Source organism: Trachypithecus francoisi, unplaced genomic scaffold (genome assembly GCF_009764315.1).
Source record: "Trachypithecus francoisi isolate TF-2019V2 unplaced genomic scaffold, Tfra_2.0 Lachesis_group16, whole genome shotgun sequence".
In the NCBI taxonomy this organism is placed as follows: Eukaryota; Metazoa; Chordata; class Mammalia; order Primates; family Cercopithecidae; genus Trachypithecus; species Trachypithecus francoisi.
This window is the reverse complement of record NW_022681461.1, coordinates 14,427,579-14,448,358: the sequence shown is the minus strand read 5'-3', so window position 1 is coordinate 14,448,358 and position 20,780 is coordinate 14,427,579. Positions and strand designations below refer to the sequence as shown.

At 39.6% G+C, this 20,780-nt stretch overlaps 1 protein-coding gene across 2 annotated transcripts in view; it reads right to left on the bottom strand.

Annotated features, from left to right (window-relative positions):
• Positions 1–359: 359 nt before the first annotated feature.
• The window catches only part of FRMD3 (FERM domain containing 3), a 299,022-nt gene continuing 278,601 nt past the window's right edge, over positions 360–20,780 (bottom strand). Inside the window, exons 14-15 of one of the 2 annotated variants that reach the window (XM_033236977.1) lie at positions 5,422–5,883; positions 360–589 (exon numbers count right to left, since the gene is read on the bottom strand). In XM_033236977.1, coding sequence (XP_033092868.1) covers positions 576–589; positions 5,422–5,883 — 476 coding nt within the window. In that variant the 3' untranslated portion in view covers positions 360–575. Of the gene's footprint in view, positions 590–2,007; positions 5,884–20,780 lie in introns of those variants that run through there. The other variant, XM_033236976.1, reaches the window with a different exon arrangement.

Sequence of the window (20,780 nt, the reverse complement as noted above, 5' to 3'; positions counted from 1 at the left end):
GCAAGCATACATTTGTCCTTTATAAGAGTTTTCCTTTATAACAACGAAAATGGCCTCAGTTCCCTTTCCAGGGAGATATTTGGAATAAGTATCAGCTAAAGGTAAAGAATAGGGATGTGTGATTCCAACCAACCTTCTGTTCTTTACTAATAATAACTGGTAAGCTCTCTCACCCATTGGCAAGAACTGTCAGGGCTGATGTCGGTGGCAGACCATCCCCTGATGCCTGAGGTTCAGCCAGGAGCATCCTTCTCCACGGTCTCCTTGCTTCTAACATTGGAGGTTGCAGAGATCCAAACTATTCACCGCCATCCCTGCCACCACCCCAGTTCCCAGTAGATAATACATACAATGGCCAGGAGAGGGTTAAAAGCAGCTTTATTAATGCATTGGAGAGCACAGCTGGGATCTGAGGCCTAAGCAAGGTTCCTTTCTTCTTCTCTGAAGTGATGGCTGCTGAGCCCACTGGGTGGGGCCCACCGAACTTACCCACCCAGTCACAGACGGATGCTGGAACATGGAGAGCCGAGCGAGTCTTGGCTGAGCTCACCACGGGCAGTTTCTGCTGGGTCTGTTTACTGCATGGAGACTGGAGGCCCAAATGCAGGTCCGAGAGAAAAGGAGAGAGGGAGAGAGAAAAGAAGCAGGAGGACAAGTAAGCAGAGACCTTCAGCACATTGTCTCCACCCTGTAGAGCATGGCCCAGAGGGACTCAAGCCCCATCAACCACAACCATCCCAGAAGTCACCCCAGGGGTGGAAGCCTCTCCCCAGTACTTTTGCTCCAGGGTGGGAATGTTGGTAGGAGAGTCTTCCTCTATTTGGCTAAGGAGAAAATGTAGGAATAAAGCAAGAGTTTCCTCCAGGCAGTGACATTGGGTCAGGAGTTCAATGAACTGCTCAATGAGTAAGTGGCCAAGCACCATTTTGTGTGAGCCTTTTGGGTCAACAGACGCTAACCCAAACAAAGGCACTGGCTTGAGATACTGGAGTCAGAACTATAGGTCCATAAGCTACCTCATATCTGATGCTAATCACTGAATTCCTTTTCTTGCCTGTCATCTAGAGCCTGTACTTCTAAGGACTGCTGGATAAGGCATGAGGCCACCACAGCTAAGGGCCAATTCTGCTTGACTTCTATTGTATTCCCACAATTAAGAGAACTCCCCCACCCCTTTTGTTTCATTCCAGGTAACACTTTTTGGTTTAACTGTCAGGTACGGAGTTGTTAGCTTTGCGCCAAACCTAAGCAGAAGACCTGTCAAGGCTATGCTGGGCAGAGGGGAGGATAGAAGTGGAATCATGACCAGCCTGACCAACATGGAGGAACCCCACCTCTACTGAAAATACAAAAAAAATTGACTGGATGTGGCGGTGCATGCCTGTAATTCCAGCTACTTGGGAAGCTGAGGCAGGAGAATCGCTTGAACCCAGGAGGAGGAGGTTGCAGTGAGCCGGCATCGCGCCATTGCACTCCAGCCTGGGCAACAAGAGCAAAACTCCATCTCAAAACATAAAAATAAAAAATAAAAAGAAGTGGAATCATGAGATTCTTCCAGAGTGCATGAACAGATAGAGAAGTTTAATGGCAAGTGAAATAACAGAGTTGAGTCTCATGCAGCTCTCTCTGGCACAGGAAGGCACCCTTTTCTGGCCAGTGGTGATAACATGATTTTCTAGCACTCTGAAATCCAAGCTCCTATCTGTCAGTCAGAATACCCCTCTTTTATTTTTTCTGTGCTTTTCTATTTCTCTGGTTAACTTAATATCATTAATTAGATCAAGGTTTCTTTTATGTTTGAGCACATTTTCAGTGCTAGTATTCCTGCTTTGGGCCTGGAGGACTTCTGCAAAGGGTTAATCTAATCCACTAGCTGGGATTTTTTTTTTAATACTATCACCATTATATGTTGACCTCATTTCATGGTCCTAGAGGGAATCCTTCTATAGTTTCCAACAACCTGACTATACAATTTTACTTTAAATAAAACTGAATGATTGCAAAAAATTTTACCCCAGAGTATTTTTATTAGGGATTCCTGCCACCATATTAACATATAAAACAATCTGGATGTTGACATAGAAATGCAAATTTCACCATACAAAGGTAAGGCTCCAATCACAGTAACATGGCCCCCATATCTCTAGTATTTCAATGAAATAAACTCATTGTGAATTCACCCCGAGTTGTGTTTATAAATATTAGACAAACCACAAAATATATTCCAAATACATAACATTTTACAATATTTTTCAAGCACAGACAAATACATACTTTACCTACATTGTTTTCATGATCCAACTTGCATTAGCACTAAAGGCAAGATTGTGTGTGTATATGTATTTGCCATATAAGTGTGTGTGTATTATATATATTTATTTATATCCACAAATGTACACACAGTGGCATTTGTGGAAAATTTAACCCTTTCAGGCTGTGGGTTTTACCCACCATAGTATCTGACAGGGAAAAGAACCAATAATATGTTACAAATTCCTCAATTAGGGCACAATAAGCACAATTATGCAAGAAAGGCATATATGTTGTGTCCATTCAAAGACACACATATATACAGATTCACATATAAACACACATATACCGATAATATGGAATATACATATACTCACACACTTGCTTTAAACTCTGTATCTCACTCTATAATATACTGTCCAACTCTGGAAGCAGTCTTTTCCTCATTCGATTCAGGCAACTGGTGACTATCTTCTAACAAAACTTAAATGGATGTTTCTAAAAGGCTCTGATTCTACGCTGAGCAAATGGCTTTTCAAGATTCCGGTTTAACTTTTGATGGCTGTTTAAATTCAGCAGACCCTATCCTGTCAACTTCTTCACTTAAAAACATTTCTATTCAACAATGAAGTTTCCACCTAAGAGAAAAGAGATGTTAGCTGGGAATGTTAAAATAATATATTCATTACTCCTTAGTATAAATCTGCATGGTTGGATTACATGTGATATTTATCCTATCATATTTTTCAAGTCTTTTACAATGGAAAATATATTATTTCCATAATTTAAAAAATATTATATAACATTATTTTGAAAGAGTGAGGGCCAGATGATTTGTCATAGTCAGAACTTTAGAGAAAATTATATGACGCATGATCAGAAGGGGACTTATTTTGTGCAGACTACACTGAAGTTGCCTGATGTCAGAAAGGATGACTTAGAAATCGTATGAGAAAAGAAGGAGAAAAACACAAATTTCAATTTCAAAGCTAGCCATCTGCAAGCTTCCAAAATAAACTGTTGAGGATTCCCATCACAGAAAATATATTTCTAAATCAGTATCAAATTTCAGGTACTAAACAATCTTTATTAAAAAGCAAAATAAATCACTGAAAGCATATAGGAAAGGAAACCCTTCAAACTTAACGGAAAATACATATTGTCATTTGCTCAATTGCAGGCTTCACGAACTGAGTTTCAAAACTGATTTCCAAAATTAAATGTCCAGTGAAACACTCAGAGCTCCACTGAGGGAGTGGAAATGGAATGCCCAATTTAGAAATCATGCTAATGATAGGGTTGGAGTGTCATTAGTTAGAGAGAGTGATTACAAGTGGGCCCTGTATCTTTGTACATTAAGGCAGTGGAATGTTTTCAATCCACAGAGAAGCTCTATGCTCCATGGGCATAAGCTCTAGACTCTTACATAACACAGTATCAGTAGGTAGTCTGCATGAGAAGGCATCAGTGCCTTGCTGATGGTACAATGCTCTAGTACCTTCCTTGATACCATTACATCGTTGGATTAAATCCTTTCCATTGTAGATTTAATGGTATCAAGGAAGGTACTAGAGCATTGGTCCCCTCTACAGTCTGGTTAGGGTCATGTCACTACTTTACCCAGGCTGAATTGGTATATCATCTCATGAGGCCTCTCCAGTTTCTCTATGGAAGTCAGATTTTAAAACAAGTGGGAAAGGAAAGGAGTATAATGACCACCACAAAGGATGATCAAGGACATGTATCAAAAAGCCATTCATTCTCACACAAAAATTCAATCTCTCACAAACACACACACGCACACTCACATACAAACACACTTTTGAAGTTTCTTCTACAGAATCACAACAAATGGCATGAGGGATCAAAATATTTACCTTAAAGTTTCTCCACTTTTATTTAGATCCACTTAAACATGTTCATGTTAACTCGGACAGCGAGTGAACTGCTCTTCACATCATCGAACGCTGGCATCACCATCACTTTCATAAAATAGACCACTCGCCTGCCACCATTTGCCTGCCAGCCTCACCAGAACTCATTTTTGCCACTTTCCTTTTCTCCAGTTACTAATTGCCTTCACTCTTGGGTTAATGTACACTGACATGCAACTGACTAGCACATCTTTTACCTTCTCTCCTTTAAACTCTCACTTTCTTTTTAAAACATCTGCTTCTTCGGCCAAAATATACAGACAGAATACAAATGAAAATAACAAGTCCTCTTGTCCAAATACTTTGAAAAATGGACCACCCTGTGTCCACTTGATGCTCTCAGTTTCTACATCCTCCAGTTCCATCCTCTGTTTTAGCAACTCACTTACTATAGTGTCTTTCTACCCATTTTCTATCTCATATGCAGATCATAACAAATTATGGTATTGTTCAGCCAAAAATATTTTAAAAAACAAAGTAGCGCCAAAACATTAAAAAATTTCTGATATACCATTTGTGCATCAGTCTTACAATCTGTACATGTAAATAACTCCAGGAGGCTTCTTTTTTTTTTTTTTTTGCTAAAAATTTACCAAAATAGTTTGAACACATAAAAATATTTTTAAAAAAACAAAACCAAAAACCCAGCATAAATTTAGTTGTATAGGCATTGGTTAGAGGACACTGTTTTCACTAAGGATTATATTCAACAACTTTGTCTTGGGTTTTCACTAAAATTCTGATTCTGAACCTTATAGCTTATAACGGTGCCAACTATCAGAAACTGGAAAATCTAATTCAGTCCAATGTATCATGTATTATGATATAATAGATAAAGGGTATGTCTACAATATAATAAAAAATAAACATAGTTTTGGTTATTTAAAGACCATCTTCCTAACCTGTAACTAAAATAACTGTGTTTGATTTAAACGTATTTAAGTGCAGTGAATTATGGAAAGCTAACTTAAAGGTTTTAATAATCAATTATGAGTAAGGAACACCTGTTGACAGCCCCGTGACCCTTCAGAACCAGGCATTTGCTGAAAAAAAAAATCACTAGCATTGAATATAGCCCTTAGTCATGTGAGAGATTAGCTTCATGAGCAACCCAGCATGTAGAGGATGAGGTGGACTTTCCCAGCCACCCACTCCTTGAGGGGACAGTAGTATTCATAGTGAAACTGCTCAAACTCTGGTGTCTGGCGGATTTCACATAAGAAGGAGAGATCAATACCTGACTCCAAAAGGAGGAGGAGCAGGGGAAATACAAAGAGCAGCAGTCCCAGGCCCACCACAAGGAGCCTGGAAAAACTCTTGACCAGTGGGTTCACCCGAATATGGCCAGTCAGAATGTCATAGCTCCATGACAAAGCACGGCGAGCCTCCTTCAGCTCCTCTTCTTCAGCAATCAAAAAGGCATTTTCATCTGCTTCCAGATCCTCAAATGAATCTGTGTCTTCTCTTTCCAACTCAAGCCTGGAAGGACAGTCAAAGAGCATGTCAATCTCATCGTCGTCCACAGGAGTGGGGAGCAGGCTGGCACTTGGGTTGTACACTAGTTCAGAGATGGTTAAAGGTTCTTCTTTTATTTTATCTTCCTCTTCACTAGGGGGATCTTCATACTCTCGGGCTGCCTTCACTGGGGAACTGGAGATCAAGGGAGCAGAAATGTTGTCCTCTTTAGGCAACGGAACACCTGTAAAGAGATATTTTTTTTTCTAAATTTAAAATTTCAGATTTTCCCACAAAAATCTGCAGGAAGAAACAGAAAAAAAAACTAATGGGATTCAAGCAATCTATGAAATTCTTCCGTGGTATCCTAACCTTTAACAAAGTCCTATTATAGTAAAAGACCCTCTACCATAAATTCAAAGGTCAACATGCTAAACTCAAACTAACCAATACTTCTCAAAGGGTTAGCAATATTTGCAACATTTAGGTGTGCAATTTTGATCTGCAAACCTCCAACCTTGGTCATGTTTGCTTGAATAAAATGACAATAAATCACAATTATAATTATGAGCAGTGATTTTTTAAAAAATCAACACTATCACCCAATATCATAGTAAAACCACAGAATCTGTCATTCAATGACAATCTCTTTATTTTTCTGATGTGTTGTTTTCTAGTCTTCATTCTAGACACAATTTTGTGTTCTAGTTTTATATATTTGCAATCATATTTTATACCCAAGCTTAAATCATGCTCCTTGCATTTAAAATTTTAACATAAACATTTTCTATGTTTAAACAAATTCCCATTGGTATTATTTATAAAAGATGACACATTTTTTATTTAGTTATGCAATAAATTAGTTGCCTATTGTCAAACATTTAGATTGCTTTGCAGTTGTAAAGAGAAAATGCGACAAGAGACATCTTTATATACAAAGCTTTTTTTCTCTTCTTGTTTTGGTTCATTTGCTATAGATAGATGCTAGAAGGGAAACTGCTTAATCAAAGGGTGAGAACTTTTTTTATGTTTATTGAGAGAGAGGTATTTATCAATGCCTCATTTTACTGATGGGAAATCAAGTTACCTAAGGTCAGACCTAGGGTTAACTCTGCCAATTTTGAGTCTTGGATTCATAGTGGGAAATAAAGTTAGCATCAAAGAAGTGTCCTCCAGGATGGATCTACCATACAACCAAAATGGCAGCCAGGTGCATTTAGGTAACCATAAACCAGCTTTCAATGAATCTGTTACGTGATTTTTCTCTCTTCAAGGTGTACAGGCATGACTTACTAGTTTTGTCATACAAAAATCAACAGAAATTTCATGATAGCTCTAGTCTGATAGCACTGAGAAGTCCAAATAAAAAATACCATAAAAATACAAGAGATATACTAAAGGTCAACAAGCACATGACAGTATGCTTAACATCATTAATCATTAGGGAAATGCAAGTCAAAACTACAATAAGATGTCACTTTATGCCTACTCAAATGGCAACCATTTTTTTTAAAACTGAAAATAACAAGTGTTGGTGAGGATGTGAAGACATTAGTACTATGCATATTGCCAGAAAAACTATAAATGGTTCTGGCCATTGTGGGAAAAAAATTGATAGTTCCCCAGAAAAATCAAACATAGAGTTACCAGACGACCCAGCAATACCACTCCCAGGTACATACTCCAAAGAATTGAAAACAGGTACTCAGAATGCTGGGACCCAGGATGGCCAATTAGAGGCAGCTGTAGTCCGTGGCACTCATGGAGATGAATAAATAGGGGGCTAGTAAATGCAGCACCTTCAACTGAGATACCCAGTTTCTTGCATTGGGACTGACTGGGCAAACCGCTCAACCCACAGAGAATAACGAAAAGCAGAAGAGTGGGGGACGGCCCACCTGGAAGAGGCACAGAAGCAAAGATACCCACACCCCCAGCCAAGGGAAGTGGTGAGTGATTGTGCGACCCTGCCCAGGAAACCACACTTCTCCTTTAGATCTTTGCAACCTGCAGATCAGGAGATCCCCTTGTGAGCCCAGGCCACCAGGGCCTTGGGTCTGATACACAGAGCCGTGTGGAGTCTTGGCAGAGTAGCCACTCAGACACACACAGAGACCCAGGAGTTTTACATACTCTGGCTCAGGATCCCTGGCAAGGCAGGAAATCCATCTGTACATATCCCCAGGAAGGCAGTTGAATCCAGGGACCCAGGTAGCCTCATTCTGTGGGCCCCACTTCCACAGCACCTCACAAGACCCACTGGCTTGGAATCCCAGTCAGCTAACAGCAGTATGTTGAAGTCTGCCTGAGATGGGTCTAAGTTCCTGGAGAAAAGGATGGCCACCATCTATGCAGCTTAGTCAACTCAGTTGCTCCAGCCTGCTGGCTGTGGAGAACAGAGACAGACCGAAAGAGGAAGGGTACCCCACAGTGCAGCACAGCTGTCTTGCCAGATTTGGCCAGAGAGCTTCCTTAAGTGGGACCCCAATCCATTTCTCACTGGATAGGACTCCTTGTGGGGGCTTCACCCATTCCAGCCACGGTTCTACAGAGTTTTGATCTCTCCCTGAGATGGAGCTCCCAGGGGAAGGAGCAGCCACCATTTCTGTGGTTTGGTCAACTCAGCTGTTCCAGCCTGCCTGCTCTGGAAATAGAGGCAGTCTGAATGAGAAAGGGTCCCCACCAATGCAGCACACATGTTCTACCAAAAAGCAGTCAGACTGCTTCTTTGAGTGGGTCTGTGACCCTAGTCCTCTGGACTGAGTGGGACCTCACAACAGGAGTCTCCAGCCACCTCCTACAGGTGCATGCAGGCCAGCAACAAGTCTGTACACTCCTGGGATGGAGCTTCCAGTGGAAGAAGCTGACTGCCATCTTTGCTGTTTCATGGCCTTCACTGGTGATACCTACAGGGATAGAAGAAACTAAGGCAACTGGAGTCTCAAGCAGAGCCCCAGCAAACTGCAGCAGCCCTAGAGTAGAGAGGGCTGCAGCAGCCCTAGAGTAGAGAAAACAACAACATCAACAAAAAAGGCCCCACAAAAACTTCATTCAAAGGTCAGCAATCACAAAGATCAAAGATAGATAAGCCTACAAAGATGAAAAGAATCAATGCAAAAACACTGAGAACTGAAAAAAACATAATGCCTCTTCTAATCCAAATGACAGCAATACCTCTCTAGCAAGGACACAGAACTGGGCTAACGCTGAGATGGATGAATTGACAGAAGTAGGCTTCAGAAGGTGAGTAATAACGAACATCACTGAGCTAAAGGAGTATGTTCTAACCCAATGCAAAGAAGCTAAGAATCACAATGATACAACAGGGGCTGATAGCCAGAATAGCCAGGTTAGAGAGGAACATAATGGACCTGATGGAGCTCAAAAACATAACATGAGAACTTCACAATGAAATCACAAGTATCAATAGCAGAATAGACCAAGTCGAGAAAAGAATCTTAGAGCTTGAAGACTATCTTTCTGGAATAAGACAGGCAGACAAGAGTAGAGTAAAAAGAATAAAAAATAATGAATAAAACCTCTGAGAAATATGCAATTATGTAAAGAGACTGAACCTATGCCTGATTCTGATTGAGGTACCTGAAAGATACAGGGAGAATGGAACCAAGTTAGAAAATATACTTCAGGGTATCATCCAGGAGAACTTCCCCAACCTAGCGAGACCTGCCAACATTCAAACTCAGGAAATGAGGAGAACCCCAGTAAGTTACTCCACAAGAAGATCATCCCCAAGAACTATAATCATCAGATTCTCCAAGCTCAAAATGAAAGAAGAAATGTTAAGGGCAACCAGAGAGAAAGCCCAGGTCACCTACAAAGGGAAACTCATCAGACTAACAGCAGCTCAGCAGAAACCCTACAAGCAAGAAGAGATTGGGGCCAATATTCAACATTCTTAAAGAAAAGAACTTCCAACCTAGAATTTCATCTTTGGCCAAAGTAAGCTTCATAAGTGAAGGAAAAACAAGATTCTTTTCAGAAAACCAAATGCTGAGGGAATTTGTCACCACTGTACAAGCCTTGCAAGAGGTCCTGAGGGAAGTATGAAATGTGGAAAGGAAAAACCATTTCCAGCCACTACAAAGACACACTGAACTACACAGACTGGTGACACTATGAATCAACCACATAAACAAGTCTGCAAAATAACCAACTAGCATCATGACAGGATCAAATTCACACATAACAATATTAATCTTAAATGTAAATGGCTAAATGCCCGAGTAAAAGAAACTGAATGGCAAACTGGGTAAAGAGCCAAGACTCATCAGTATGCTGTCTTCAAGAGACCCATCTCATGTCCAAGACACACATAGGCTCAAAATAAAGGGATCAAGGACAACGTATCAAGCAAATGGAAAACAGAAAAAAAGCAGGGGTTGCAATCCTAGATTCTGACAAAACAGAGTTTTAAACCAACAAAGATCAAAAAAGACAAAGGAGGTCATTACATAATGATAAAGAGTTCAACAGGAAGAGCTAACTATCCTAAATATATATGCACCCAATACAGGAGCACCCAGATTGATAAAGCAAGTGCTTAGAGACCTACAGAGAGACTTAGACTCCACACAATAATAGTGGGAGATTTTTAACACTCCATTGACAATACTAGATAGATTATAGAGACAGAAAATTAACAAAGATATTCAGGACCTGAACTCAGCTCCAGATCAAGTGGACATGGTAGATATCTACAGAACTATCCACTTAAATTAAAAAAGATATATTCTCATTGCCACATGAGACTTACTCTAAAATTGATCACATAATCAGAAGTAAAACACTACCCAAGAAATGCAAAAGAACTGAAATTGTAACAGTCTGTCAGCCCACAGTGCAATCAAATTAAACTCAAGATTAAGAAATACATTCAAAACCACACAACTACATGGAAATTGAACAATCCGTTACTGAAAGACTCTTGGGTAAATAATGAAATGAAGGCAGAAATCAAGAAGTTCTTTGAAACTAATGGGAACAAAGAGATAATGTACCAGAATCTCTGGGATACAGCTAAAACAGCATTAAACAGGAAATTTATAATGCCCACATCAAAAAGCTAGAAAGATCTCAAGTTAAGAATGTAACATTTCAACTAAAAGAACTAGAGAACCAAGAACAAACAAACCCCAAAGCTAGCAGAAGACAAGAAATAACTGAGACCAGAGAAGAACTGAAGGAGAGGCACAAAAAAACAAAAACAAAAACAAACACAAAACAAAACAAAACACAAATTCAAAAAGTCAACAAATGTAGATGCTGAATTTTAGAAAAAAATTAATAAACTAGACAGGCTGGTAGCTAGACTAATAAAGAAGAAAAAATAGAAGAGTCAAATAAACACAATCTGAAATGGTAAGGGGGATATCACCACTGACCCCACAGAAATACAAACAACCATCAGAAAACACATAGAACATAACTTAATTTGGGAAATCTGTGTTGATAAATCTCTGGTCCATCTCAACTCAAAACCCTCCAATGAGATTTACCAGGAAACTGTACATAGGAACATCAACTTCAATACATCCAAACCCGAACGCATCACTTCTCTCACCTCTTTCCCTCTTGCACCACTTACTATGTTGTAAATGGCACCATCTTTTCTTCAGTCTCTTATATCAGCAACCCAAGGATTGGCCAGAACGACTTCTTCTCACTCACTGCTGACATCTGTCATTAACTTCTGCAAACTCTGCCACCGTCTTCATTTTCAAAGCTATGCCTGCCTCTCCTCTCTTATCACTTCTTAACTGGATGATAGCAATGGCTTCCTAACTGGTTTCCTTGATTTCAGTCCAGCTCCTTGTAAGTTGTTTCCAGAATAATCATTTTTAAATACCTAATTATTTATATCAATCCTCTTGTTAAAAGGTTTCTCATGTCTTCCAAATTAAATATTAAACTTTTTAGCCTAGAACAAAGATCTCTGTCTACCACATATGCTACCTCCATGCCCATCTATTGAGGGTTCCCATATGTGTCATGCTATGTTATGCTTCTGTGTCTTTGCACAGACTGCTACCTCTTCCTGGAGTGTCCTCTGCACCTGGATTGCTCTTACTCATCCTCTAAGACCCTATGTGTTACATCCTGCAGGAAGGCTCTCCTATCCCCCACTCCCAGACTGAGATACATGCTAATTATCTGGTACTTTTCATGGTTGACTCCTTATGGCCCATTTCTCTCTAAATGATTAGTCTAAGCCAGTCATGGTAATTCCAGTCTCTTGGTCACATTTGGTTTTAAAATGGGCATATGGGCCAAACCTGAAAATAAAAATGGAAGGGGAGAAGAAGAGAGGTAGGGGGAGGGGGCCTGAGGGGATGGATTTTTGAGAAAGGTTTTTACTTCTAAGAAGATCATCCTGGAAAGGTACAGACTCCTTATCTCTTGACATTGTTGTAACTGAAAGAAACAGCAGAAACTGGCAGCTGTCCTATGGTGCTGACAGCAACTGCGTGAGGGGAAGCTTGGCTGACTGAGAAGAGCAGTGTAGAGATAAAATGAAACTGGTTCTCAACCCTGGAATCCTCTCTGACTCTGGACTTGTCTTGGATAATAAATCACCTTATTATTTAAACCAGTGCTAATCAGAATTCCTCATTACTTGCTGATGATGGCATCCTAACTGATGCAGCTGTCACACCGTCTTGTGGATCTCTTTATCTTCACAGTCAGTCATTACAGTGTGCTGCAGATTTATTATGGGTTTTTCCATTAAAATTTTATCTCCTGAAAGGCAGGGACTTGAAATATCTACTAGAAAATTGTAGAAATCACTACACATCATGGCAAACATTTATAATAGCAAAATGTTGGAAGAATTCCCACCAAAGTCAGGAACATTATAAAGAATTATCACCACACATCAGTATTGGCCCTAGATAATGCAATATGATGAAGACACAAAATAATAAGTGTAAATATTGGAAAGTAAGGCACAAAAGTCTAGTTCCAGATAATAGAATTATCTACACAGACAAGAGATAAAAATGAAACAGGACAATTAATAAGAGTTTAAAAAGGTGTTGGAATGCAAGATCAACATATTAAAGCAGGCGGTTTACTGCATACAGCAGAGACAATATAAAAAATGATAATGGAAAGTATCATTCAAAATAGCCAAATGCACAAATTTAAATAGCCATATGTATCCAGGAATATCCATAACAAGAAGTCTGAAAAACTTGTATGAGGACAATGTAAAAATATACCAAAGCAGTATAAAAGATAATCTCAATAAATAGAAAAACATAATAATGTTCCTGAATGGGGGGCCTTGATACATTGAAAATTCAGCTCTCCTCTCATTAATCTAAAATTTGATGCAATTTCAGTAGAAATCCCAACACACTTTCAAAAAAGACAAATGGTAAACGTACACATGAATAATCAAAAACTTCTGGATAATAAGTCAGTGAGCACATCCAGACAACGGAATATTATTCAGTGCTAAGAAGTGCCATGAAAAGCTATAGAGGAACCTTAGGTGCATATTACTAAGTGAAAGAAGCCAGTCTGAAAAGGCTGCATATTGTATGATTCCAACTAATTGACATTCTGAAAAAGGAAAATTACGAAGATCATAAAAAGACCAGTAGTTGCCAGGAATTAGGGGAAGAGAGAGATAGATAGGTGGAACACAGAACTTTCAGGGCAGTCAAACTATTATGTATGATACCATAGGGGTGGATACATGCCATTAAACATTTGTTCAAACCCACATAACGTACAACACCAAGGTGAACCGTAATGCAAACTATCAGCTTTGGATAGTCATGATGTCTCAGTGCAGGCTCATCAAGTGTAAAAACTGTATTTCCCTTGTTTGGGATGTTGATGATGGGGGAGGTGGATCATATGTAAGGGAAACTCCCCATATGTTGTAAATTTCTGTGCCTTCCTTTTAATTTTACTGTGAACCTAAAAATCTCTCTAAAAGTATAACTTCCTTTTAAAAAAAGCAATGCAGGGGAAACGACCTACCTGATATTAAAACTATACTGTATAGTAATGGAGCAGGAATAATAAAAGATATAATTCAGAAACCTACCCTTTAATATAATGGGAAATTTGTTTATGAAAAACTTTTGCAAAACGTTGCTAACCAATTGTTGGTGGGGGAAAGGTATATCCCTATACCGTGTCATGCACATGTAAAAATTCCTAAGAAGGTAAAAGGTTCAACTAAAAAAAAAAAAAAAATAGATACTACGTGAAATTGCCAATTTTGAAGGTCATAAGCAGTTATTATCAGCAATTTCATATAGTTCAAGTAAATGCATTAATTATGAAGAATAAAAACAGGAAACACTTTTATAATCTTGGCATGGGGAAAACTAACTTTAAAAAAATGAAACCTAAAATATACAAAAAGTAAACAGTCTGCACACATAGAAGTTCTCTGTGCATATAAAAAGTGCCTGTGTCGGCCGGGCACAGTGGCTCACGCCTGTAATCCCAGCACTATGGGAGGCCGAGACGGGCGGATCACGAGGTCAGGAGATCGAGACCCTCCTGGCTAACATGGTGAAACCCCGTCTCTACTAAAAATACAAAAAATTAGCCGGGCTTGGTGGCGGGCGCCTGTAATCCCAGCTGTTTAGGAGGCTGAGGCAGGAGAATGGCGTGAACCTGGGAGGCAGAGCTTGCAGCGAGCGGAGATCGCGCCACTGCACCCCAGCAGGGGCGACAGGGTGCGACTCCGTCTCAAAAAAAAAAAAAAAAAAAGTGCCTGTGTGTCATAAAGTTAACACTAAGTAAAAGTTGAAAGCCAAGAACCAATTAGGAGAAAAAACATTAACATTTGTAAAATATAAAGGATTCATACTCAGATTAAAAAAGAAATACTACAATCTATAAGGAAAGGACAAAAACACAACAGAAATGTACTAAGTAAACAAATAGGCAATTCTCAGAAGAAGAAAATAGACAATTATTTGAAAAGATCCTCCTCTTCACTGATAAAAAGGGATATGCAAATTAAAACAATGAAATCTCATTTTCCTTTCAACCATTTTGCAAAACTTTTAAGAAACTGGCCATATCAGGGTGAGTGATTACATGGGGGAATAGACAAGCTCATACTCACCTTGTTAATATTTGCTTTTAGAGGATAATTTGCCCATTTCCATTAAAAGTTACAATTCGTATATCCTTCAACCCAACAATTACACTTTGAAGCATCTATTAAAGAGAAATGCCTCTGTATACATATGCATTGCAGTACCATCTGTTACAGCCAAAAGATGAGACATAACCATTTCCAACAATAATTTGGTAATTAGATAACTGAGGTATTATATCTTTATATTACCTAATATTAGCCAGCCATTTCTAAAAAGGATGTATATTAATATGCATGGATATGGAAAGTCCTTCAAGTCATATGATAAAGTAAGAAAACTAATTCTGCAATACTGTATCTTGAACAATCCCATTTGTAAAAAAAAAAATCCTATATCCCACGTGGCAATATTCATAGATCAACTATTGGGAGTATTAACGGAAACCATCTATATATTTGTTCTTTTAAAAAATATTTTCTAATAAGAACACATCATGTATTTTTTAAGTCATTATACAAATATAATCAATTTCATCCCAATTCACTTAGAAGTCAGTTCCAGCCGGGCGCGGTGGCTCAAGCCTGTAATCCCAGCACTTTGGGAGGCCGAGATGGGCGGATCACGAGGTCAGGAGATCGAGACCATCCTGGCTAACATGGTGAAACCCCGTCTCTACTAAAAACTACAAAAAACTAGCCGGGCGAGGTGGCGGCGCCTGTAGTCCCAGCTACTCGGGAGGCTGAGGAAGGAGAATGGCGTGAACCCGGGAGGCGGAGCTTGCAGTGAGCTGAGATCTGGCCACAGCACTCCAGCCTGGGTGACAGCGCGAGACTCCGTCTCAAAAAAAAAAAAAAAAAAAAAAAGAAGTCAGTTCCACACGTGTGCATGAGATATAGCCAATTGCAGACGTTTCTCAGGGTGTATTTTGTTTTAATCAATTGGTAAAAACCACATGTATACATATAGCCTCAGCTTGTTTCTTGCTGTAAGCTCTAACTTTTTAAGTTCCTATTTCAATTCCTATTTCCCTCAAGGACCATAAAATAACAAAATACATTTACAATGAAAAGGAAATTGGCAGAAGGTCAGTTTCAATTCTTTGACTGATATTTTGAGTAAAGCTATGCCTTGAGGATAAAGTGGCACTCTGCCTCACCCCAGCAAGCAAGCAGATGTGAGATCTGACCCTTTCAACAATGAAAGGAGGGGGAGCGTGTTGTGATCATCCATTCTGCCTTCTCCCTAATCTTCTCACGTTACAGAACAATTTGGAGGTACACACCACCACTGCCTCCCTCTCCCTTGACTCACTGCTGACTAGGGGGTAATTCGTATTTACGACAACTTTGTATCATTTTTCTTGAACAAGGGAACACACCCTCCTGTTTCCCCTTTGCACTGGCTTGCTCACCCTCCTTCCCATTTATCTCTGCTTTTCTCCCTTCCTCCCTCTTTTCTCACCCTTATCAAAAATCTCTGACACCAAATTCACCCTGGGCTTCTCTCCACCAGCAGTGAGCAGGAAGCTGGAAGCCCGCACACTTCAGGCACAGGATGACAGCCCAGGGCACCACACATACCAGTGTTCCGAGCTGTGACCTTGGAGCCGAGTCTCAGCAGACGAACAAACACATTACTGTTGCAGTGGTTCACCATGTGCAACTGGAGGCTTCGTCGAGTCTGGATCTTGACCAAGCATTTTGCCATACTGGTTATTCCAATTCCCTTGGTCTCCTCGGCCTGTCATGGCCCAGGGCAGCCTTTCCCTAATGGTCCATTCTGTTTTAAAGGACCTAGGCAGGACCCACTGAATGAATCAAATGTCAGGTTCCTAATGCGGCCAACAGAAATAACTCATGAGGGATCAGCATTGGGAGGGGAGGAGGGAGGGGATGCTATTTTTAAACTCTCCACTCACCCCTCTAACAGACAATGAAAGATTATGCATCATCCCTACTCCAGCCTTTCTAAACCATCCAGACCAAAACAGAGGACCCTATCCAAATGCCTCATAGTTTCCTCAGAATCAAATGCCCCCAAAAGATGAGATGACAACTGGATAATTCCATAATGGTGAAATAACCCACCTTTTCTTCTAAAAATTGCTCCTTCAGCCTTTATTATGTTCTAGAGCAGTACTGTCCAATAAAATTATAACACAAGCCACTTCAAAGATGGAAAAAAAGCATTTAAAAAGCAAAATAAATGTATTACAATTAATTTTAATAATGTGTCTTATTTGAAATCAAGATATCCAAATAGTATTTCAACATGAAATGATGTCGACGTTTAGTAATTAATCAACTCTTTTATTAATAAATAGTTTGCATTATTTTTTGGGACTAAGCCCTTGGACTTAGTGTGTGTTGCACACTGCACATGTATAGCACATCTCAATTCGAACCAGCCCCATTTCAAGTGTTCAGTAGCTACATATGGCTGCTGTCGTGGTCAGCTCAGCTCTTTTCAAAGTGCTGAATTCCTCACATGCCTTATCTCCATCTCATAACAATGCTAATATTTTCTTCACTTTACAGATAAGGAAACAACTTAGAGAGAGTAACTGACCTGACCACAATCAGGAAGTTAGTAAGTGGCAAAGCCATGATTTGAATCTAGGCTTCCAATTAATATCGGCTGACTAAAGTTTGTGTTTTAAATGCAGGTGCCACGCAACCACTACATTCTGACTCTTAGCACTTTGAAAGTCCTGCACTCGTACATCTAAGGTATAAAATGTGCTTGCATCCCAGGGGAAGTGCTCAGGAATGCAAACTGCTTTCATTTGTTTAAAGACATGCTGTATTTGAAAAAAATTTCAATGGATTAGTAACTGCTCCCTCATTCATCTTAAAGTTATATTTCTTTGCTCTTACATTTTTCTCCTCATCTTTTTCATGAAAAGGATGAGAAGAAAAAATATTCCTCACACAATTTCAACACACCTGCACACATTCTTCTACTTCAAATATCTGTCACCAAAAGATGATTTTCTAATAATCCTCTATGAAACAAAGGTTTATTCAGAGCAGGAATTGAAATTCCATGTTGTTACGCATCAATATAAAATTGATTCAGCATTTCTGGAAAGAAAATTAGCAAAATATACGGAGTTTTATAGCTGTGGTATTCTTTGAACCAGAAATTCCACTTTTAAGAATTAATCCTCAGAAAAGAATCAGAAATGTTGGCAAAAATCTTTAGACAAAGATGTTCATCAGAGTATCATTTATGATAGCCAAAAATGTTTTTTAAGTCAATCTATATTTCCAGTGGGAAAATGGTTAAATACATGTGATGAATTATTGCACAGACATTAAAATTCATGTTTAGAAGAATTTAATGACGTGAGAAAATGCTTGCAATATACTACCAAATGAAAAAAGCATCTTTAAGTAAACAGTGTGGTGTTGACTATGTAACACTGCACACAGGAGAAATGTAAGACCAGACAGTAAATCCCAGAAGGGAAAAAGGGTGTTGCCAGCCGTGCACTGCAGCTGAGGTGGGGCAGGCCATTTCCAGGGACCTCAATGGGCCTCCCACTCCCCTCTCCTGGGTGAGCAGCTTCCAGTGCGGCACAGGAGTTCCTGCACTCACAGGAGTTAGTTAATTTTCAGCCCTGAAACTTGAAAGGAAAAGTTCTCAAAATCTTCAATCCTTTGCAATCCCCCCGATGATATGATTCTGAGCAGAATCCCCAGGTATAAAACAGATAGACTGATGCAAAGGTGGGGCCCAGGAGTAGTACCTATTACACCTCCCTCACTAGTCTCCAACAGTGGTTCTTGAAGAGCTACTAAAAATCTTCAGGACACTGAAGAACAAATCTGAACATCACTGTTCATGATAAATCGCTACTTTGCAGTAACACATAATGAATTTCACAGATTAATGGGGGCTCATTTGCATGGCAGTAGACCAGGGTTCAACACTGAGGAAATCTCCCTTTGGCCAGTCTGGAAGGAATATAGATAAATCTTTATGTTTATCATCATGTTAAAACAACATATGACCTGACAGCTCACTTGAAACAAACAGACCTTCCAAAAGGTTTTTCCAAAAAAAGACTTTCCAAAAACAAAAGAGAAAACAAGTAAAAAACCTGAAACAAAACTATTACCATACTTTATTTCTGTTCTTTTCTACCAGGACAGTCATTCTCCATAATTCTCAGGCTTAACATCTCACCATTGTTTCAAATACCTCCTTCCTACCTTTCATTTTAAAAGTATTATTATCTTTGGGAGGTCGAGGCCGGCAGATCACTTGAGGTCAGGAGTTCAAAACCAGCCTGGCCAACATGGTGAAACCCCATCTCTACCAAAGATACAAAAATATTAGCAGGCGTGGTGGTGGGCACATGTAATCCCAGGTACTCGGGAGGCTGAGGCAGGAGAATCACATAAACCCGGGAGGCGGAGGTTGCAGCGAGTCAAGATCGCACTACTGCACTCTAGTCTGGGAGACGGAATGAGATTCCATCTCAAAAAACAAATAAACAAAAGTATTATTACTATTTTAACTATCGCCAGCCATAATAGTTAGCATTTCACGTTTTTCACTTTTCCCTCTCTTAAACCTGCTCTCACTCTCTATGCTTCTTTTCAGAGATCATAAGTAGATTCCTTTACTCTTGTTCTTTTATGGATCTTCTCCTTTCATGGAGAAAGATAAGCTAGCAAGACAAGCATTCTATATTGCCTCAGTCATTTCTCTCTACCTTGTCTGACTCTGCCCACAGGGGTGGCTACCTTTCAAGAGGAACAAGAAAAGAGAGGGGGGAATATGGAACCAACCCAAAGATTCTGCAGGATCCTGCACAGTGAGCATTGTTCTGTTCGGGCCACTGTGCTCCACTGAACAGGATCAGTAGCACAACATTTGGATGCCCTTGAATACTGTTCCTGTTTCAATTCATTTGTTTGTTTGAGAATTGGGAATGCATGTCTGGGCAGTGACAAGAGGCCAAAGAAAGCAGAAGATGTGAATCGATTTTCCATAATGAGTTGTCAGAAACACTGCTTCCTAAGTCAGCCTGAAACCAAAGAAGTAGAACGGCGCTCAGTGATAAGAACTGTTCATGGGCCTGAATTCCCGGCTGCTCCTGCACAAACCACCTGACACAGATCCGGCGAAAGGCGACAAACTTGCCTCTACTTTGTGAGTGGCTGGAAGTTACTGGATAACTTGGAGTCCTGGTGCTTTGACTATAAAATGGAGACAACAACTCCTCTCATGGCTGTTATGACAAGGAAATGAGAGACATGTATCGAGTGCCTCACATAGAGCTGGTTCCTATGAACCAGAATCTATTAAGCAATTTTAGAAGGCAAGATTTAAAGCACAGACTCTGGAGCAGTTCTTGGGTTCCAATCCTGGCTGCACCGTTCATCATCTCTGAGCCTCAGTTTCCACATCTGTAACAAGAGCTTTCATTTTACAGATGTAAAAGCAGGTGTACCTCCACGGGTGGTTGTGAGGATTAATCAAGTTAATACACATGGCATTCTCAGATCAGTGCCTTGCACGGCAATTTACTCAATAAAAGTTAGTGATTTTTTTTCAACACATCGTCATTTTCTTTTGTTTCTTTTAACTGCTCAAGAGGAAGACAGTGAGGATTTTAAATAGCCTGAATTCTCTTCCTTCTGTCAACCATATGTCTTAACATACTATTATGAGTTGCTCCTCTCCAATAATAGCAGTATTGTGAGGAGTTAACCTGGTCATGCCTATTACCTTGGGAAACCTACAGAAGCCTGCTGAACACAATTTTCTATCTGCAAAATAGTGAGGATACCGGGTGCTTACATGACTGGGTTCCTGACATGGAATAGGCATTTAATAAATACTAACTATCATTATATCATCATCAATATCATGCAGTTTATCTACATTAGTAACTAACAGACTTGACAAGTATAGTGGAGTCAGTCATTAGTTAAAATAGTTTCAGAGATTCACTGAAATTGTAGCTAACTGCTAACTCCAAGTGGAAAGATAATAAAATATTATTACATTCATTAAATGTTCTTTGTAATCA